Genomic DNA, 23,166 nt, shown 5'->3' with positions numbered 1-23,166 from the left:
CTCACAGCCGGTCCCGCTGCAGATGTTTGAGATCCCGGTTGACCTCCCGGCACCGTGCTGGTTGCAGGTCCCGGTCTCGATCTCTGCACCGATATGATTCCCGGTACTGATCCCCAGCACCGAGGAGATTTCCAGCGACAGGAGCGAGGGACTCGTACCAGCCTCGTTCGGCTCCCCCCTGGCCTTCCCGACACCTGTCTGTGTCTTCTCAGGCGGATAGTGCACACGCCCCAGACACCGACGTGCCTGCTGCCTTGTTCCATGAGCCCCAGCCTCAAGATCATGGACCGCAGCAGTGGGGATTCTGGACGCCTTGGGCGTACCATCAGGCCCAAGACCCTCACCCAGGTGCCTCGCGCTCAAACGCCTCAGAACACAGGGTGCCGGAGGCCACAATTACCCGTCGTCGTCCTCCTCCTCCTCCTATGGAGGAAGGGTTGACCCAGCCTCAGGACTCTGAGCCCCCCGGGGAGACAGACACGGTCCACCAGGCGGAGCCCTCATCAGACCCGCTCGTGCCAGGTCTCTCCTCTTCATCCTCCCCTGACGAGGCTGTAGCTGGAACCTCATCTGCTAGCCCTCCTCCAATTGACCTCAGGGCCCATCAGGACTTCCTCAGGCGTGTTGCACAGAACATGAACTTGTAGTCCGAGGCGGTCCCGGAGGTACAAGACCCAGTGGTGGACGTATTGTCATCGGATGCCCCCACTAGAGTGGCCCTCCCATTCATTAAGACCATACAAGCTAATGCCACTATGATCTGGCACTCTCCAGCTTCTGTTCCGCCCGCTGCGCGAGTGCAAATACATGGTGCCCTCCAAGGGTTATGAATATCTATATGTCCACCCTCCTCCTTGCTCCCTCGTCGTCCAGTCTGTTAACGAGAGGGAGCGCCATGGCCAGCAGGCTCCAGCCCCTAAATCAAAGGACGCGAGGCGCATGGACTTGCTCAGGCGAAAAGTCTACTCTGCGAGGGCCCTCCAACTCCGCATGTCCAGTCAGCAAGCCCTCCTTAGCTGCTATAGCTACAATACCTGGGTGGCAGCGGACAAATTTAAGGAGTTGCTTCCGCAGGACGCACGACAGGAGTTCTCGGCGATCCTTGATGAAGGGAAAAAGGTCGCGAGAACTTCCCTCCAGGCTTCCCTGGACGCAGCGGACTCAGCCACCAGGACTCTGGCCTCTGGCGAGACTATACGCCGTATCTCGTGGCTGCAGGTCTCCGGCCTCCCCCCGGAGCTCCAACACACCATTCAGAACCTTCCATTTGAGGGCCAAGGGCTGTTTTCGGATAAAATTGACCCTAGGCTGCAGAGCCTAAAAGACAACAGGGTCATTATGCACTCCTTAGGGATGCACACGCTGGTAACTCACCACAGGCCCTTTTGACCCCAACAGCACCGTCCTTACCCTCAACCCCGACGAAGACAAGACTTCGCCAGATGGCGAGGCAGAAACGGTCACCGAAGGCAATCGGGCAACCAAGGGGGCCAGAACCAGAGCTCCTCCAAGCCTTCCTCCGGGCCAAAACCTTCCTTTTGAAGGTGCGCCCGAGGGCGTTGTACCAGTTTCTTTAAAGGATCCGTCCCCTCCTTTTTCCAACCGTCTTCCCTTTTTTTCCTCCGTGTGTGGTCCCAGCTAACATCAGATCGTTGGGTCTTACGCACGTTGGAACTTGGATACCACCTCCAATTTATTTCAAACCCCCCCTTCCACGCCCCTCCCTCGTCCTTCTTCAGGGACCCCTCTCACGAGCAACTCCTCCTACAGGAGGTGCAAACGCTCCTCGCCAAAGGAGCCATAGAGGAGGTACGGGAGCATGAGCGGGGCAAGGGGTTTTATTCCCGATACTTCCTAATCCCCAAGGCGAAGGGAGGTCTCAGACCTATCCTCGATCTGCGGGAACTCAACAGATACATGATAAAGTTTGAAGTTCCGTATGGTGTCCCTGGGGACCATTATCCCATCCCTGGAGACTGGTATGCCACCCTCGACATGCAAGATGCCTACTTCCACATAGCCATCTTCCCACCTCACAAGAGGTTCCTCCAGTTCGTAGTCAACCGACAACATTTCCAGTTCGCGGTCCTCCTGTTAGGCCTCTCTACAGCCCCAAGAGTATTCACCAAATGTATGGCTGTAGTCGCTGTCCACCTTCACCGCAGTCGGATACATGTGTTTCCGTATCTAGACGACTGGCTCATCTGCGGGAACTCCGAGACGCGAGTCCTCAGTCACGTCCACATTGTCAAGAACCTCTTCCTACATCTAGGTTTAATGATCAATGCAGAAAAATTGACTCTGACTCTAAGAGTCTATCCCACTCAGAAGATAGTTTATTGGTGCCACCCTGGACTCCACTCTTGCCAAAGCCTGTCTACCATTGTCATGGTTCCAGACTATGGCGGCCATCATCTGGAGGCTGCAAGCGGCGCCGTTGACTTTGGTATGCACTTGCCTCGCTCTCTTGGGCCACATGGCAGCCTGCACGTTCATAATGAACTATGCAAGACTCCGCCTACGGCCCCTCCAGTCCTGGCTCAACTCACAATACCGTCCGGCCAGGAATCCCATGGACATGGTCGTCACCATTCGCCCGACCGTCCTAGACTCCTTCGAGTGGTGGCTGGATCCCTCCATGGTGTGTGCGGGGCTCCCGTTCCATCTGCCCCAGCCCTATGCGTCCCTGACAATGGACGCATCATCCCTGGGTTGGGGGGCTCACCTCCGGCACCTACTCACCAAGGCCTCTGGTCATCTCACAAGCTGGCCCTCCACATCAACGTCCGGCAGCTGAGAGCGGTCCGTCTCGCTTGTCAGACGTTCTGACAGCACTTACAGGGCTGTTGTGTGTCAGTATTCACCGACAACACAACGGCCGTGCACTATATAAACAAGCAGGGTGGCACAAGGTCTTCACCCCTGTGTCAAGAGACCTTACAACTCTGGGACTTCTGCATAACCCATTCTATACACCTCATTGCGTCCTTTCTCCCGGGGGTTCGGAACACGCTGGCGGATCGCCTCAGCAGATCCTTCCTTTCCCACGAATGATCCCTTCGCCTGGATGTTGCTCTTTCACTCTTCTGGAGGTGGGGGTTTCCCCGGATGGACCTCTTTGCATCTCGTGGGAACAGGAAATGCCAGACATTCTGCTCCTTTCAAGGCCTCTCACCGGGTTCAGTGGCGGATGCCTTCCTTGTGCCGTGGATGACGCACTTGCTCTATGCCTTTCCACCATTTCCGCTCGTCCACAAGGTCCTACTGAAAGTACGCAGGGACAAAGCCCGCTTGATCATGATAGCTCCAGCGTGGCCTCAGCAGCACTGGTACACCATGTTCCTAGACCTTTCCATAGCCGACCCTGTCCCTCTGCCTCTTCACTTGGACCTGATCACCCAGGCCCTCACGGTAGATCCCCCATATACTGTGTTCCACAGGGACAAGGTGCAGTTGCGACCGCATCCGGCCTTTCTCCCCAAAGTGGTATCGGCCTTCCATGTTAACCAGGAGATCTTCCTACCTGTCTTCTTCCCAAAACCACATTAGTCTCGCAGGGAGCAGCAGCTACACTCCCTAGACGTCCGCAGAGTGCTTGCTTTCTATATCGAGCGAACTAAGCCATTCCGCAGAACCCCCCAACTCTTTGTTGCGGTGGCTGAGCATATCAAGGGGCTACCCGTCTCCTCGCAGCTGATTTCCTCCTGGATAACGTCGTGCATCCGCGCCTGTTACGACTTGGCTCATGTCCCCTCGGGCCACGTGACTGCGCACTCTGCCAGGGCTCAGGCCTCATCGACTGCTTTCCTCGCTCACGTGCCCATTCATGAAATCTATCGTGCAGTGACCTGGTTCTCGGTCCATACCTCTGCCTCCCACTACGCTCTGGTTCAACAATCTAGGGATGATGCAGCCTTCGGCTTCGCCGTGTTACACTCTGCAACATCTCACTCCGACCCCACCGCCTAGGTAAGGCTTGGGAATCACCTAGCTGGAATGGATTTGAGCAATCACTCGAAGAAGAAAAGACGGTTACTCACCTTTGTAACTGTTGTTCTTCGAGATGTGTTGCTCATATCCATTCCAAACCCGCCCTCCTTCCCCACTGTCGGAGTAGCCAGCAAGAAGGAACTGAGGAGCGGTCGGGTCGGCAGGGGTATATATCCAGCACCATGGTGGCACCACTCCAGGGGGCGACCTGCTGACCCACCGGAGTTGCTAGGGTAAAAATCTTCCGATGAGCGTGCAACGCACGGCGCGCACACCCAACTGGAATGGATATGAGCAACACATCTCGAAGAACAACAGTTACAAATGTGAGTAACCGTCTTTTACACTAGGTTACACAAAGTGTTTAACATGGAGGAACATTGGTTCATTGAGGCCTGAGCAGGAGGGCTTCATCAGCACTCGTGATCTTCCACCCTCCCGAGTTACCTAGGGTTATGCCTAGTGACACCAACATGACAATATTGTAATAGTATTGGTGAATTCTCGAATATGTGATATTTTATGCTGTCTTTTATAAAACTATTGTGTAACAGTAAACTTTTATATTTTGTCATGTGAAGATTTTACCTCTGAAATTAATGATTTATCCATACGTCTGTAATATTTATAATATGATTCCGAGTTGTCAGTGTCTCCATCATTATTTTATTTGTTTTTGTTTTCTCAACCTAGATTTTGAAGAAGCTCCATCTGTAAATCCTTCCAGTGTAGATGGGAATGTTGATTCTGAAGCAGAAAAAGAATCTCTAGTCGTTGACAGCAAGCAGATGGTCCCTAGTAAAGCACTACTTTCAACTGCTCTTGATGAATATGAGTTTAAAGATGATGAGGAAGATGAAATAAAAATGATTGATGACAAACGTATTCTTAGAAAGGATCTAAGAAAAGAGGATGAGTCTGAAATAGAAACGAATAATTTATTTGTGAAACAGGAAAAAGTTGTTTTTCCAAAATCATTTAAAAGTAAAAAACAGAAACCATCTAGAGTTTTGTACTCAAGTTCTGAAAGTTCAGATGAAGAAATTCTTCAAGATAAGATTGTTTCTCCTCCTTGTTCTATCACAGAAACTCCAAACTCTGATATAAGAACGAAAAAAGAATATATTGTCTCAAACGACCACAAGCAAAAAGGGAAAGTTAAAAGGAAGCTAAAAAATCAGAGCAAAAATAAAGAGAATCAAGAATTAAAGCAAGAAAAGGAAAATACTAGAGTAACGAATGTAGTTAGTTCTGGACTAGATTCTTTAGACAAAGCTAGAGAGGAGGAGATGTTTAAAAAATCTTTTAGCCCGAAAGAAGAGTCGTCTTTACCCTTATTTCATATTACTGCTAGCAAATCTCCTAAACATCCTTGTGGATTAAGTGAAAAGCAGTCAACACCACAAAAGCAAGAAAACACTAAAACATGCTTATCACCAGGAGGTTCTGAAATATCATTACAATCTGAAGCAGTTAGGTATGATCATAATACAGATTCTGAATATCTAGTGGAAAGCTCTAGTGGCAAATCTTGCAAACACAAAGAAAAAAGCAAGCATCAGAAAGATTTGCACTTAGAATTGAGTGAAAAATCTAGTCCTAAAATTAAAGAGGAAGAAAATAGTTCAGCATTTGAGAATTCAGAATGTATGCTGAAAAAAATCGACAAGGAAGGTAAAACACTTAAAAAGCATAAACTGAAGCATAAAGAAAGAGAAAAGGACAAGCACAAAAAAGAACAGGATGGGGAAAAGGAAAAACACAAACACAAAGATAGTGCTAAAGAGGTACAAAGAAATATTGAGTTTGATAGAGAATTTTGGAAAGAGAACTTTTTTAAAAGTGATGAAACTGAAGATACATTAAATATGGACCATGAATCTCTTCCTTCAGAGAGAAAATCAAAGCTGGAAAAAAGTATGGTGAAAGAAGATAAATCAGTAAAAGAGAAACACATCCAGAAAGAGAGAAGTATTAAAGATGAGAGAGAAAAAGAAAAAAACCGAAAGGAAAATGAGAAATTATTTAAGGATGAAAAAGTGAAAGATAAAAAAGAAGAAAAAGAGAACATATTCACAGATAAAGAAACAGAATTGTTCTGTTCAGCTTCAGGTACTAAAGATGAGCCAGCTAGTATGCATTTAGTAGAAAAAGAAGCAGATACTGAAAAGCAGGAAAAAAACATCAGAGAAAAAGCTGAGAGGCGAACCTCAGTTAAAGAAAAGGACATTGAGAAGGTAGAAAGAAAAAATGTAGATAAAGAGAAAAAGATAAAACATGACTATAAGCCAGAGAGAGAGAAAGCAGAGCTAAATGAAAGTATAGAAAAAGCAAAGGAAAAAACAAATTCCCAGCAAGTAGATAAATGTTATAAAGAAAATGATAAGATAAAAAATGTTAGTACTATTAAAAAACTTGATGACAAAGAAAGAAACAAAGAAAAAGTTGATAAAAAACATGACAAAGAAAAGATTGACAAAGACAGACACCTGCTTGAAAGCAAAGAAAAATATTGCATTGAGAGAAAGGTCAAGCTATCAGAAAAAGAAAGTGAGTATAGTAAACCAGAAAAAGGCAAAAATAAAGACAAAGAAAAGGAGGCTGAGAAAAAGGAAAAGTCCAGAGATAAAGACAGCTTAACAGTAGCAAACTCAAAGCACATGCAAGAAGAGAGGAAATGTAATATTACAGATAATAGTAAAGCATTGCATGAAAAATTATTGTCCTTGAAAGAGAAACCAAAAGATGAATTGCTGAAAACTCCAGATGGTAGAGAGAAAGATAAAAAGGATAAAGACATAGATCGATACAAAGAACGAGACAAACACAAAGATAAAATGCAGCAAAATAATTTTCCTAAACTAAAACTTGAATCTGAAAAACTTAAGCCTAAACCATCATCAGCACCAAAAGATACTCGACCTAAAGAAAAGAGATTAGTGAATGATGATTTAATGCAAACTAGTTTCGAAAGAATGCTTAGCCTTAAAGATCTGGAAATTGAACAGTGGCATAGGAAACATAAAGAAAAAATAAAACAAAAAGAGAAGGAAAGATTAAGGAATCGGTCCTGTTTAGAACTTAACAAGATAAAAGATAAAGAAAAAACAAAACATTCACTAACTGAATCAAAAAACAAAGAGCTGATTCGTTCAAAAAGCTCAGAATTGTCAGACATTTACATGAAAGAGAAGCAGCTGAAGGATGCTACAAGTAGTAGATCCCAATCTGTAGACATAAAGAACTTAACAAATTCTGGAAAGTCATTATTAGTTTTAGATAACAACTTAAATAGATCTCCTAGATCAGAAAGTGAAAAGACAGGTCTCAGCTCCAGGTCAGTGTCAATGGTTTCAGTTGCTAGTTCAGAAGATTCTTGCCATACTACAGTAACTACTCCAAGACCCATAATTGAATATGATTCAGACTTTATGCTAGAAGGTTCTGATTCCCAAATGTCCTTTTCACAATCACCATTTTTGGCCAAATCTCCGGCCCTTCTTGAAAGGGAGACTGATAGCCTAGCAGAGTTGCCAGAGCGCATTAAACCTCCTTTTGCAAACAGACTTCCACCAGCCTACATTAGATCAGCTTCTGTTGAAGATGTTAAAGTGGTTTTAAATGACTGTAGACCTGTTGTAGAAGTGCGAAGATGCAGTATGCCTTGTGTTATTTCTGAAAACACAAAACAGCCTCGAACATCTGAAGAAAATACTCAGAGTGCTCTACTAGTAGTTCCAAGTCATACTTGCACTTCTCCCAAACCAGAAGTATCTTCTTGTAGTTTGCCTGAAAGGGATTTTCAAAGTAGTATGTCTGGTTTACATTCCAATTTTACATCTTCTCCAACTAAAACTGGTAGCAACAAGCATGTTACACTGGATACAAATGTTGTTAAAAATACTGCTCAGCTGAGCCCTTCCGAAGAAATTCATATGCATCTAGAGCCATATAGTCAAAGTGGTCTGAATCAGCTACCTAAACCATGGGATGTGCCTTTTGACAGACTTAATTCATTAAGTAATGGATCCAACTGCTCAGGTTATGGAACGTCAGAGCAAGATACTAGCACTGTCATAGCATTGCATGATTCTGAAAACAGGACATTAAAAGAGCAGAAACTGTCTGAATTTTTACCTCAACACACTGAAATTATGGGAAATTCCAGTTTTCAGGAATCTACATCATTTTTGCCTCCCCAGTCACCCTGCTCTACATCTTTTTTGCCTTCACAGTCACCCTGCTCTTTGCATATCCAGCCACTCCCAGATACAGAGTGTATGTCTAAACACACATCTTTACCAGGTATTAGCAATCAAGAGCCAATATTTGTACAACAGCAACAAAATCTAGTTAAAACTACCAGTTCTGTTTTGGACACAGACACAAATAATACAAGAGAAGCTGAAAACACTTTGTTCCCATCAAATATTAAAAAGGCCAATGTGCTTATCACTGTATATCCTGAAAGTGTCACTAAGGGTATTTCACAGAATTTTGAAAGAGCTAATACTCTATCTACATTACTGTCAGAATGTTCACAACTAAATACAAATTCTTATGCGTTGAGTAAAATTATTTACAAGAATTCTCATGCTGATGAAGTAGATAGTAGCACAGCTAACACTCAAGAAATCCAAAATGAAAAAGCGCAACTAGAAAATTTGGTTTCAGCACATTTAGATAATAGTAGAGCTGACATTGATCTATGTGAACTAAATGCAGGACTACCAAAAGGAATTATAAATGAATCAGCTAATAAAAATAGTTGCACTATAGATGGCGGAGAAAATATTTCAACACATGACCTGCCACAGTACCCATTGTCCAATTTGGAAGATAATTCACAGCAAACTGCACAAGAAATAGTACATAAATACAGTCAGACAGTTAAACTAGAAGCAGAAGAAACTGTTGAGGATAATAAAACAGAACAGCAAGAAGTTCCTCAAAGAATTACTAGAAATAGAGCAAATATGCTTGCTAGTCAGAGTAAACAGAATTCTATTGGTTGCACACAAACATCAGAAAAAGACTCTGAATCAGCTGCATCTATGAAAGGAAGGATAAGATTAATTGAGGAAGATGATGCTCAAGTACACCATCCACGCAAAAGAAAGGTGTCACGTGTGCCTCAGCCTGTACAAGTGAATCCCTCTTTACTGCAAGCTAAGGAGAAAACCCAGCAGTCTCTGGCAGCTATTGTAGATTCTCTGAAACTTGAAGAGATTCAGCCATACAGTTCAGAGAGAGCAAATCCATATTTTGAATACTTGCATATAAGGCGAAAAATAGAAGAGAAACGTAAATTATTGTGTAGTGTTATTCCTCAGGCACCTCAGTATTATGATGAATATGTGACCTTCAATGGATCATACCTACTGGATGGCAACCCCTTGAGCAAGATATGCATTCCAACTGTAAGTAACAAGATCTTTTGGTGTGTATTCAATGAATGGCATGTTTTCATCTCACTGTATATCTTTCATATTCTTGTCAGTTCACTTGAGCACATTTGAAAATTTTATCCCTGGTTCTGGCATGTTGGGCAGAGAACATTTGCTGAAAAGCATAAGCTGACCAATTTTGACTTACGGTATTGTGGGTACTGCCCCTGAGTGCACATGGTTTCCTCTGCATAAGCAACAAGCAGTGGTATCACAGCAATCACCATAATAGAAGATAGACGATAATATGTGGAAGATATATGTAAAAGGTATGCCCAGAAAAATGTTTCTAATATTATTTAAAAGACTTCTTCAGTTTAAAAGTCCTGCTAAGTGAAATCAATGCTAAAATTATATTTTCTTTTTTGAGGACCTCAGTTCTCTTCCCCCACCTCCCTTTTTTAAAGTAAATTAAGATTCTTAGAACTGTATCAGTTTTAACAAATTAAGGAGTTGGTAGTAATGCAGGTAGGGAAATTTGTTCTTTAAATGTTACTTTTAACCTGACAGTGCCAGTAATTTAACTATTACTTAAATATTTTAAGCTATTTGGTAGAGTTGAAAGTCAATGGGACTTAGATTCCTAAATAATTTAAGCAGTTCTGAAAACGTTAAGCTTTAATCTCTCTGTCAGTTTACTTATAATACTTCTTACCTTACATGTTGAGATACTTAGATGAAGGGCACTAAATAAGTAAAAAAAATAGTTGCCAAAAATGTGGTTGCAGTTGATTCAAAGTCCTTCATAGTTCTTTTGAATACAAGAAATATTTGTAATAGCCACATATAATTATTTTTGCTAATGTTAAACTCTACTGATTATGTAATTTATAAAAAATAATTAGAGATTGTACCAAAAAGCACAAAGAATTGAATATCATTAATGACCTTAACGTGAGATGAGAAGCATAGTTTACCAAATTTATTTCTATGAAGTGTTGAGAGACTCAAATATAGGCAGATTACACCCATTGCCCAGAGAAGTAAAAAAAATGTAAAGACTTCAGCTGTAAGAAGCTCTGAAATCATAGTTATATTTCCTGATAAAATGTGTAGAAAATTATGGCCAGATTTTCCTGAGGCTGCCTCCCTTTTTGTTACTTAATGTGTGCCTGTTTTCTTTACCCTTGTATTGGATTCCAGACACAGACATAAACAGGTAGATGGCTAACTATAATTTGCACTATTTACTAATATTTGTGCCTGCAATTAATTGTGACTCCAAAAAGTGCAAATTGTGCTTACAATTGAAGGCTGAGTTGAGGACTGACTGACGAGGTCAGAGACTAAAAATACTAACCTTCCTTTTAATATGGACAAATATCCTTCACTAGTAAGATTGTTTGTTTGTCAAATTTACAATCTTTCAATTGTTAGTTTCCTCTTAAGTAGTCACAAGAGATGTTGAAGTTTTAAATTTTCCTACAATTTAGCAACAGTCTATGTTATATACAACATTGTTGTAAACATGCTAGTATAATATAGCTCCCCCAGTTAGTCTTTCCGCTGCTTATTGTTTTGAATCTTGAACTCCTCAGTATCACACAATTATTCTCAATTTATTTATTAGTATATTTCTTAATATTCTGAAAGTGATAGTGGGCTTTATGGTTTCATTTCAAAAAAATTGTTAGAGGTAAGAAATGATCTAACCTACAGAGTCTTCGGCCCAAGACTTAAAAGTCTGGTGAACACTGTTCAGGAGGTGACCATTACAAGAAATCTCCTGACAGTTGAAAAATGTTGAGTGAAGTCTCTTTAGTAAACACATTAGATGTGTCAGTGATCCCAGTAAGTCTGGGTAGTTTAGATTGCATTTAAATACATCTAGCTTAGTCTCTCCCAGTTTAGTTTCACATACTACACTTTTTCCTAAAGAGGTGGTTGGGTTTTTTTGGCTTTCTCAGGCCATGGCTACACTGGTGCTTTACAGTGGTGAAAAAAACACCACCCTGAGTGCTGCAAGAAACAGCACTGTAAAGCCTCAGTGTAAACAGTGCTCTCCCAGCGCTGCAAGCTACACCCGTAGAGGATGTGGAGTACGTGCAGCGCTGGGAGAGCTCTCTCCCAGTGCCGGCGCTTCGACCACGCTCGAAACTTCAAAGCACTGCCGCGGCAGCACTTTGAAGTGCAAGTGTAGCCATACCCTCAGAGGTTAATTCTCAGGGATGATTGGTTTATCCATCTTTGACTGGAAGATTCATGTTCTAAACCTATTAATGGCCTCTTGGCTTCTCAAGGCTACTTTTAGAGCTTCATGAGGTCTTTCTATCTTACATGTTTGCCTTCATGACAGAGAGAGTGGAGGAGAGAAGAGTTAAAATTTTGATTATTCCACCAGTAAAGTTCATATGTTTGATGGTGCCCCTTGTGTGTCCTTTGCAGAGAAGGCACCTTCCTGTGAGCAGTATTCTTCTCCATGGGATTTTCTCCTCTGCAGCCCATTTAGCATGAAATCATAAATGGGAAGGACCCCCCCAACCCCATGGCTCTCCCAGCTCTACTTCTGCCTCATACGCATCTCAGTTTGGCTTTTGCTAAGGCCAGAATGTATAGAAGCTGGATATTTGGAAGTCTCTTTGCTGATGGACCCAAGGCCTTCCTTAGGATTTATGGGGCCCTATGCAGTATTACTAAATTGGTACCTCTATGCCCGAAAGCAGCCCGGGCTCGCATGTCTATTTTAGATAAGGGTAGTCTTTTGAAGGATTTATTTAAAAAAACTTTGTCTGAAGATCCAAGCATTTAAGGCTAAAGATGAATACTCAGATTGTGCATCTAAAAATCTATGCAAGGATTTTTTTAGAGATGTGATTTTTGTATCTTCAGCAACACACAAATGAAATATTTTTAAAGCAAATTTTAAACTAAGGTCCTGTAGACTAACATGTTCTGAGTAAATATTACAGTAACGCACAACTGTTTTTGTCAGCAAATTCAGAAACTGACAGCATATACCTGGGGGTTGGCAAATCCCTGTTAAATGGCTTCATTACCATTTAAATGGCTCTTTAACAGTTTCAATGTTGTGCTAATAGGTCTGGCAGGATGGAGGGCTTTTTCACTTTTAAGTACTAGATCCCCTCTGGAGGAAAACTCGCCAGGCTGCAACAGCCAGCTGTAGTGGGAGCCTGAAGGAAGGGTCAGAACAGGGATAGAAAGAGATGGGTGGGTGGACACTAAGACCCAGGGGTGCCCCAAATTTTCAGGTGCCTTATGCAGCAGCGTATGCTGTGTATGCCTAACGAGGGCCCTGGATGGACCCACTCTTTATTAAAATGGGGGGGAGGGAAAGCTCAGTGGTTTGAGCATTAGCCTGCTAAACCCAGGGTTATGAGTTCAATCCTTGAGGGGGCCATTTAGGGATCTGGGGCAAAAATCTGTCTGGGGATTGGTCCTGCTTTGAGCAGCAGGTTGGACTAGATGACCTCCTGCAGTCCCTTCCAACCCTGATATTCTATGATTCTAAAGCTGTACTAGCATTCATTTTTTCCTCCCTCTCTGTCTCCAACAGCATGGGACCAGATGAAGTCATAGTCAGAATTTCTCAACTGTGCACCCACTGCACATTTTCCTGTCTTTTTTTTTTAAACTTCCAGATTTAAAGGGGCTGTTCCCTGGGCATCCTCCCTAAGTCCTTTTCCAGTTCTGAGGAACATGAGTTTTCATCAGGCAAGGATAGACAAAGAACCTGGAGGATGAGGATAAAGAGCCTTCTGTTCCATCTCAGGAGTCTGGTGACTTGAATGCTCTTATGCAAAACCTGTCTTTCCCCAAGACCATACATAGTTGTTATAATTCACCAAACAGTTCTTTGAGACTAAAGGTCCCTTTAGGCAAAAATATATAACCTCTTTTGATCTGAGTTTTGCCTCACATTAATCTATATATGCTATTTAGAAGTACACCTTATTTTCATTTTTATGATGTTTTAACATTATCTATAAATATATCAACGTGAAGCCACCACTGTCAACTCTTTTCACCCTCATAACAGTTTGTGTGATGGACTGCAGTCTGCAGAGGACTTCCAACAACATTTTCTCTGTGTGTCGGTCAGAGACAGACACATCGAACATCCTATAGCTTATGGCAGCACTTCCCAAACTTTTTACTAAGGCAATCAATGAACTGCATTTTTTCTTTCTTTGCAACCCACCATTACGTATATGCATCCTCAGCTTTGGCACCACAAACCTAATCCCAGCCTGTGATGGAGACAAGGCCCCAAGAGGGAGGGCCAGGAGGTTGGAGAGCTAGCTGCCCACACTCACCCCACAGTGGCAGCGTCTGTCCTGTGCGGGTAGGCTCAATTCCCTTCTCTGGGCATTGAGACCTGGTGCAGCCTATAGCCGTGCCAAACGTGAGCAACACTGCAACCCTGGGCACCAGGTTGCAATGCCTGGAGCTGGGTAGACAAGCACAGCCCCATGGAAGAGGAGCCGCCAATGCAGAGTGGATGCAGGACAGGCTCGCTCTCCAGCATGCCCCCCCGCCCTTCCCCAAGAGTCTCCCTGCATACCAGGCTGGGAAAAGTGTATGTTTGCCTAGGCCAGGGTGCAGAGATAGGTTAATCCAGCCCTGGATGTGGTGACCAATGGAGAACCTTCTTGTGACCCAAGTGGAAGCATGAACCATTTCTTGTGCTCTTGCTGAAGCTGAACATCTTGCTGACTTGGCACCAGAGGGCTGTGTTCTTCTGGCCAGCTAGCAGCATGCTGGATGCAGTGAATCTTCTTAGTGCTGTCCATGCTAATACGCAAGAGGGTTAACTATGTTTCCAGCTGAGCAGTCTTTATGGAAGGATGACATGCTGAGCAGCTGCATTTGAACCAGAAGGTTGTTCTGGTTCCTGGGAAGCAACTAGGATGGAAGGGCTAGGAAACGCAGCCCCAAGGGATTGTGGGATAGCATTGGTGGACTCTCCCTATTTGAGTCTGGCAATCCGGACTTGAACTATGTCAACATTATAGAATGCCTGGGCTTTGATCTGTATCACAATGGAACTCAGTCTCTGACCCGCCCCTCCCAGCAGCGCCCGAGTTCAGAGAGAGTTCCTGGCCTGAGTCAAACTATTCTGTGTAAACAGAAGCTGAGCTTGGGCTTAAACATGAGTCAGACCCTGGATTTAGCATGCTTTGTAGGCATGCCCAGTGCTGCCAGGATTTCACCCTGAGTTTTAAGAGAGAAACATGTTTTGTTTCCTCTGCCCTGGGTTACACACTAGATGACGTTACTCAAAATGGGACTGGACCCAGTCAAACGAGGATGCGTGATAAACCTTGAAAGGATATATATTCATGAAAAAAAGAAAGATGAGTTTTTCTTATCACTACCGAGACTCAGGTTCAGATCTTACTTCCTAGGCCAGTAGCTCCTGGGAACATTGCAGAGGGAATGAATTTACAACTCAGCAGCAGCCTCAATCCTCTCGCCACCCTATGAGTGGTCTTTGGGCACCAAATGTAGTCATATCCAGTGCTCAACAAAAGGAAGGTTTTTTCTTAAAAAAAAGAAAAGGCAGGACATTGAAGCGTTCTGAGGAAATAGTCTGTAGTGTGTATATTTATTTAATCCTTTATTTCTTTGTTACTCAGGGGGAGGGGGATTTCAGTTGCTATTTAAAACAGATGTTCTGTTGTCAAACCATAGCTAACCACTGTAATAGAAAAAGTTATGTGATTGAAATCCATTGCAGAGTGTCACCTGAGTTTTGAATAATTAAGTTGTTTTAATTCACAGTTTTATGGTGCCACCTGCTGTTTGTTTAACATTCTCCTTAAGAAGTCTTTGTGTAGTTATAGTGCACCTGAAGTCTGATAATGTGGACTAGTGAAGATTTATTAACAAATATTAGATGAAGTAACATTTTTCTTCCCTTTTAGTTATTCGTATGAAAGTCACTATGCTGAGTATTCATTTTTTTAAAAAGCAGTACTTAGTGGTATGAAAAAATAATTTTTTTCCTATGTGCAATATCAGTTTTTCACAGAGGCAGAGTTGTCATGTATGCTGTGGGGAATTTATTTAAATTTGGTTTCAGGATATTTTTCTTTCCTGTCTATTTTTATTTTTACTGTGAAATTACATATTGTATGTGAATGGGGAGGGGGGGCTTATTGTATGTGAATGCGGGGGAGGGTTTAAAAAAGGTAAAAGCTTCAGGTTGTTCAAGATAATGTGAACACTTGTCCATTTTGATTTTTTTTTATTTTATTTTAAGAGCAAACTTGCATATCTGGATAAACTTGAATAAAAATATCTGTAGGCAAAGCAAGTTTACTTTGCCTCTAACTGTCACTATTCCTCCACTACAAAAGATACTTATATTTTTTAAAAAGATCTTCTGCTTCATTTTTCAGTAAAGCGTCTGACATAAGACTGGGGCTATAGTCATTTCTGTATAATGAAAAAGGAGATAATATGCTGTTGGCAAAAAAACCAAAAACAAATAAAACTGATAGACTCAACCAGACTCCCACTGACTACCCTGGAGGCAGACAATCCAGTCCGAATCCCAGAAGTATATAGTCCATGAAGTGCATGGAAAATTCCTCACAGTAAGAAGTACTGCAAGTAAAATCAGCCTAGATTCTTCATTTTGTTTGTGTCAGTGTGGATCCCACTGTAGGTGCACGTGCACCTCATGCATGTGATATCAAAGCCTTTTGAGTAGTGTGACTGGGGCTGTGCCTCCTCATGCTGCCATGAAAGGGCATAAAGGGCAGAGCAATTGCGACCCTACTCCAGTTCCCTCTTACTGCCCATGGCAATGAGACAGAACCCAGCGAGTGGTACTTTCTTCACAACTTCAAAATTCATTTTTTTCACAAATCTTATAAGAACTACTATTACTATTTCACAAACCCCAAAATTTGATGTTTCCAAAGAGAGGCAAAACTTTCCAGTAAGTTCTCTGTAGAGCAGTATGAGGCACTTTGTACTAACTGCCATACCTTCTGGCATACTCAGAACTGTCAGGATTCAAACCCTACCCCCCCGTGACAGCCTCATCCCCCTTACTGACGGACATAGTCTAAGACTACTCTGATTAGGGGAAAGCCACATCCTGGACTGGTGCTCGGTGTGCAGGTCTTCAAAAAAAAAAAAAACTACTGCTAAAACAGTCCATGTGGACCACTTCCGACCCTAAGGAAGCAATAACTGCTGGATCAGAACCAAAGAAATTCTCATTATTGAGCATGCCTTCAAGGAGGCACCATGATCTGGTGAGAAAAAAGGCATCAGTGAGGATGCCAACAATATTGGCACTGACAGCCTTGATACCGATGACAAAAGCCTGGGCACCAGCCTCAGGACTGATAGATCTCATACCTATGCCCTGGCACTGAAAAGCAACAGAGAGGCAGGACAGGACAGAGCATAAGCATGGCTCCAAACACCACATGGGATAATCTTTCAAGGAGGGCATAAACACCAGTCCTCCAGAGGTAAAGCCTGCAAGTCATCCACTGCTTCTAAGACTGGAAATGCAACACAGGTTGCTGATATGGCACACAGAAGAGTAACAACTTGACACAGACATCAGTACTAATGGCCAAGCCCATCAGGGTCTGGAGATACATCCTAGTGGAGTAGCTGATGTCCTTTGCTGAGACATCCTGGCTCAGAGGCTACACTATTCTAAGGTACTGTCTTTCGAGAGAGAATACTTCCAATCCACTAGATTTTGCTGACATCAAGCAGAGACACCCTCCTCCCGCCCCCACATCAGAAAGTGACCCTAAGGAGGATACCAGTGGCTGCTCAGTTAGGATCCTCCCCTCAAGCAAGACGTGAATGGCACTGTAGTGACCTGCCTTGACCTGGCCAGTAACCTTACAACATGCCATATTGGCCTTACTGGAGAGCATGTCCCAGAGCTTATCCCCCTCTCACACATCAAGGAAAAAAGCGAGCTCTCTCTCTCTCTCAAGTGTCAGAGGGGTAGCCATGTTGTAGCCTTGCAGCACTGGAAGATTTTGTTAAATAATACTTTGCTTTAGATTTAACCAGCTATACTGCAATGATTGCCTGGTACCTCCCTGAAATAAGAGGTGTAGAAAAATGGAGGAATTTTGAAAGGGAAATTGGGTTGTTAGAAGGTCACCAGCTCCCTTCTGTGCACTTGGTTCAGATGAAGCCCTAGAACATAAAAACAAAGCAACAAAAGTGAAGGGTGTGTAGAGCAGGCATAACGCAGTATCCAAAGGCTCTTTCACAGTTTTTCCTGACAAATCCAGAACTCTGTTCATCAAGTTTTGAATGAAACATTAAGCCTAAGCATGGCTGGGATGTAAAGTGGTGTCATTGGTCATGTCACACATGATGAAGCAGGACATCAGTTTCTGTGAGCAGCTTGAGGAACAGCAAGAACCTCTGTCCTCTCCCAAAGAATCATCATTGTTGCCAGATGAGGCAGTGACACCAGCCCCAACAATACTGAACTCCACATGCCTAGCCAGGATTCCACTCCCAACCAACAGGGGTATACTCAAGCCAGTAAAGGCACTCTGATTGTCTCAGGCCACTCTTCCTCCCACATCCAAACAAGTGGAAAGAGATACTCAGGTGCCTCTAAAGGTTTTCAGACATTTATATTTCTAACCAAATCCAAGAACTCTGGTGTTATCAATTGTGCAAGAGAAATCCAGGTCCACAAAAGACACCCCAAGGAAAAAAGACACTAATTAAACAAGAACTCTTCAGGTGCAAGTTGTATTCCGTTGCCTCATTACAGCTCCAGATAGTTTGCAGTCAGGCCCTGTTCACAAAATTTAACTTCCTCACCTGGGAAGGAGTCACACCCTTTCTGTCCAAGATTGCACAGAAGAATAGGGAAGAACTAAAAGACACAAAAAAAGAGGGCCAGATGGTCACAGAAAGGCATTATGAGTGGCCACGGATGCGTCTAATATAGCTATGAGATTAATGGCCACAACTGTCGCCATGATACTGACCTCATGGATGCTAGCAGCCAGCTTTTCCAAGGAGGTACAGTTCACCATCGAGGACTGCCATTTGAAGAGATGGGACTCTTTAGCACCAGAACAGATGAAGAGCACCATTTGCCTAAAAACTCAAGAGCCACTCTGAGATAATTAGAGAATTATACACTGTCTTCCTTTTGAAAGCTTGTGATAAATGTTGGAATTTTGTATATAAGACTCCAGGGTACCTACCTACTTTGTATGGCCACCCATTGGATGGGACATGGTGGGATGGTGGTGTTCTCCTTCCTGGGACAAGGGAGATAAGGATGGGGGTTGAATTATGTAAAATGTCTGGATTGGAACCAGATTAACAAGGACTTGCTGGAATCTACACACGATGTGAATGGAAGACCCTACATTGACAATGGAAGAGCCAAGAACTTGTCCATTAACACTTAATGAGTGGGACAGCCAAGAGCAGGCTACTTCCTTCAGTTCTCTGAAGGAAGCTGAGCAAAAAGACTGCAACTGGAAACAAAGGTTTGAAGTGTTGTGGGGACTCTTTTAAGGTTCATGCAGCGATCAGAGACTCATATATAGGGACAGAGAGTGAAGATGGACCTCAGAATCATGGCATGGCATGGCATAGCCATTGCTTCAACCAATATGGATGCTGTCTTAAACCTGACTTTTCCCTAACTTAATGCTAATCTAATGGCTCTCTGATGCTGTATTCCAACTGACTAATCAATGCTACTTTGCTTCGAAAAGGCTGTTCTCTGTCACTGCAATACTTACTCAGTTGCATTGCTCCCTCAGAAGGTGGATTTGCTGTAGGAGCTCTCTGGGGGTGCTGGAGCCCAAAGGCCAAATCACAGAATCATTGAGGCTGTGTGGATGGACCCTGGTAATCTGGCATAGTAAAGGGATTACTCCCAGGAGACTCAAGGCTGGGGCGTCGCACCAACCTGGTAAATCTGTGATAAAGCCATACAAATATCAATTCCAGAAGAGGGAAAGGACACCATCCTATTCGTAGGACTCACAGTCCAGGTACCCACCAAGAAAAAGACTTTGGTGCTTCAGGAGGCTCCCATCATTATCCTCTTCAAGATGCAGAATGTTTGACTCTAGTGTCGGGAGTTACAGTGGAGCCAGTCCCAGACCCTGTCACAACCTTCAGGAACCACCTTGCCCCTTTCTGACAAATGGACACAAACATCGTCATTAGTGGCTACTCCATCCCAGCAGGAGATGGTGGTGTGCCTAAAATATTCCCAGCTAGGCCTCCTGGTGAACTTCAAAAAATGATCTCATATCTCATCACAGATAGAGTTTATAGAGCTGGAATTGACTCCACATTGCTCAGGGCATACCTGATCAAAGACAGGTTCCTGGTTTTGTAGTTGCCTCAAGATGGAATCGAACCTGACTAAGACAGTATGGACTTATATTGGGCTGTTAGACCATATATGAGCCTGCATTTATGTGACATCATTTGCCAGACTTCATCTGCAGTTTTTACAACTCTAGTTCAGGTCAATGTATTACCTGGCAAGGTATCAGATGAACAAGAAGGTCTTAGTGCCACCTCAAGTAATTGCAAAACTGAGATAAATAGTGAGAATCCAAGACTGTAAAAGGAGTACCACCATTCTCTGGCCTTTCCTTGACAATGACATTAATTATGGACACATCAGGGACAGGTTGGGGAGGCCACCTGAACCATCTACCTGGTCCAAGTGCAAGGTACCTTGTCCAGAAAAGATACGAAACTTCACATAAATGTCCTGGAACTCAGAACCATCAGGCTAATCTGTATGGCATTCCTTCCTGTTCTTCAAAATTCCATGGTGCAGATCCTGATGTCAAAACATGTATAATGCACTGTGTATTCAAGCAGGGAGGCACTTGCTCATCACCCTTCTAGCTATCAAGCTCTGGACATGATGCCACCAACATGGGATAACTCCAATGGCTCTTCACCTCCCAGAATTTAGTAATAATCTGGAGGACTTCCTGGCAGATAATCTGTTACAAATGACAATTGCTCCCTGTGGATTCCATCATAGAGCCAATCTTCCATCCTTGGGGGGCTCCTGTGATAGGCCTGTTTTGCCACCAGGGATGCAGAGTATCTGAACTTTTGTCCCTGGAGGGTCATGAGCCTGAGATAACTACTAGGCACCTTCCTCTGTAATGGAATCAAGACCTCCTATATCTCTTTCTGCTGATTCCACTGATCCCTAGAGTAATATTTAAAATGAAATGAGTCAGCGCCATGATCATCCTCGTAGCTCCCGACTGGCCATGGCAGTCTTACTTGACTGAGCTGCTAAAGTTGTCTGTTCAGCTACCTATCCAGCTCTCAGACTGCCTAGATGTGATTTCACAACACCACAGTCAGATACTCTATCAAGACCTAAAGTCACTGCATCTGAAGGCACATGGATTTTGGTTGGGTGAGAGTCACGGACAGAAACTGTTCCCCACAGGTCCAAGAGATCCTGATACAGAGCAGAAAGACTTATTAAAATGGAAGAGATTCTCTGTATGGACAGCTTAACATAGCCTGGGCCTAGTGCAGACTATGATACTGAAGATCCTTGAATGCTTATTGTACTTAAAACATCCTGGCCTTTTATTCAGATTCATTAAGGTTCACCTTACAGCAGTCTCAGAGTGTTATCTGCCTGTATAGTCATCCTCTGACAGTATCAGGTCAGAGAACCTCCTCCTACTGGGACCACAGTATCATCCTTCCAAGGCTTATGGAGGCTCCCTTCAAACCTCCTTTCAGAATGCGCCTTATATCATCTCACTCCAAAGACAGCCTTTCTAGTTGCCATCAACTTGGCCAGGAGAGTGAGTGAACTTCAATCACTATTGACTGAACCTCCTTACGCAGCATTTCATAGGAACAAAGTGATACTGAAACCTGACTGGAAATTCATCCCCAGGGTCTCAGAATTCTACCTGAATCAGCTGATTAATGGTCATGTTCCCAAAGCCCCACTCCATACCAGGAGAGAAGTTATATACTCTGGATGTTTCCATAGCCTTACTTTATTATACTGCCTGAACCAAACTGTTCAGACTGGCTTCTCATTTATATCTGATGGCTATTCTAAAGGTCAGGCCATCTCCTCACAGAGAATATATAAGTACTGTAGATAAACAATATATCATATGTTAGCAGTTGGCCAGTGTACGTATCCCACTGAACCTAAAGACACACTCCACGACAGCTCAAGCGACATTCTCTGTCTGCTTTAAAAATATGCTAAAATCTGCAAAGTGGTGATGTGGAGTAACATGTCAAACATTATGCATTGTACTTAGCCACTAGATCAGGTACAAATTCCAGACAGCAGTCCTTCAATCTTTTGACAGAATTCAGTTCAAACTCCTCATTACCACCATCCTGAGGGGATACTGCTTGTAAGTCACCTACAGTGGATCCACGCTTACACATACTTGAAGAAAGAATAGTTACTTACCCTGTAGTAACTGATTCTTCATGTTTTGTCAGCATAGATCCTGTGACCTGCCCTCCATCCCCACTTTTGGAGTTCTCAGCTGACAGTCTTTGAATTATAAGAGAACTGAGGGAAACTCGCAGCCTCTCTGCCTTTTATACCCTTGCACAGGAGAGCGAGGAGGCAGAGTGCCCATGTGTGGCCTGATAGATTCTGCTACTCAAAAGGATCCGATATCATGTGCATGAGGTACAAGTGCCCCTATCGTAAGATCCACGCTGACTACATCTTGAAGAACCACAATTATTGTTGGGTAAGTAACTGTTCTGTATCGACCATATAGAATAGTTCCAGTTCTTGGGTCTTTATGTATGCTACTATAATGAGAAAAAACACTTCTTTTTTTTTAAATACCTCCATGAATGCCTTGGTGTACTTATTTATAGTATCTTAGATTGTAAAGCCAGACTATACTGGGGAGTTTCAAAATTCACTATATTTACTGTGAGATTCTTGGCATGTTAAAGAATATAATTTTGAGTGTCTGGAATTTCCCTTGTTTGTTAAGCAGGATTTAAGATCTCCTTTACCCCTTTTATAATTAAAAGAGAGAGCCACAGCTATGAGATATGCATTAAGCCTATTTAAAAATGTGTCTGAGTTGAACATAATTGCAAATGCTGTATGTTTTGTTCAACTGTCCAGAGACCAAATGCTTTTTCATAAAAAGTAGATACATAATGTTAGCAGTATATGTCTTTCAGGCAGTATATATATATTTATATGAAGTAGTAAAAGGGATTTGTTCATTACTATGATAAACCCTGCTTCTAAAAGAGACTGCCTTCATTTTCATATTCTATGATAAAAATTATTTCAGGATATCGGTCATTAAATAAATCTTTATAGATACATAACTCTTTCACAATGCCAAAAATATCCTTAATGTAACGTGTTTAGTGCGAGGTAGGTATAATACCTTGTATTCCAGAGTAGCCACACACACACATCAATAGCAACGTATGATATTAGATCAGTTTGTTAGTTTTATATACAGTAGATGATATTACTATTCATCTATAAATGTATTTCTGCTGTGCTATCTAGACACCAGTTATGGCAAACAATATTTCAGCTAGTTTTGAGGAGTCCATCCAAAGCAGTTTGTTGTTCTATTTATCAAATAGTTATGAAATATTCTGCACTGTTGGCAATAAGCTAGGTAAAGAATAAAAATATGGAAATGCAGTATATATATATAAAACAAGAACACTTTGGACAGAGTTTTTAACAAAAATTTCAGGCTTCTGATGACCT

At 42.9% G+C, this 23,166-nt stretch overlaps 1 protein-coding gene across 8 annotated transcripts in view; it reads left to right on the top strand.

Annotated features, from left to right (window-relative positions):
• The window catches only part of ANKRD12 (ankyrin repeat domain 12), a 129,025-nt gene that overhangs the window by 94,150 nt on the left and 11,709 nt on the right, over positions 1–23,166 (top strand). For 4 of the 8 annotated variants that reach the window (XM_030552770.1, XM_030552769.1, XM_030552767.1 and 1 more), the window contains one exon: positions 4,684–9,410. In XM_030552770.1, the coding sequence (XP_030408630.1) occupies positions 4,684–9,410 (4,727 nt within the window). The other 4 variants (XR_003999100.1, XR_003999099.1, XM_030552772.1 and 1 more) reach the window with 4 other exon arrangements.

Source organism: Gopherus evgoodei, chromosome 2 (genome assembly GCF_007399415.2).
Source record: "Gopherus evgoodei ecotype Sinaloan lineage chromosome 2, rGopEvg1_v1.p, whole genome shotgun sequence".
Taxonomy (NCBI): domain Eukaryota; kingdom Metazoa; phylum Chordata; order Testudines; family Testudinidae; genus Gopherus; species Gopherus evgoodei.
Note: the sequence above shows the minus strand (reverse complement) of the source record. Positions and strands in the feature narration are given on the sequence as shown.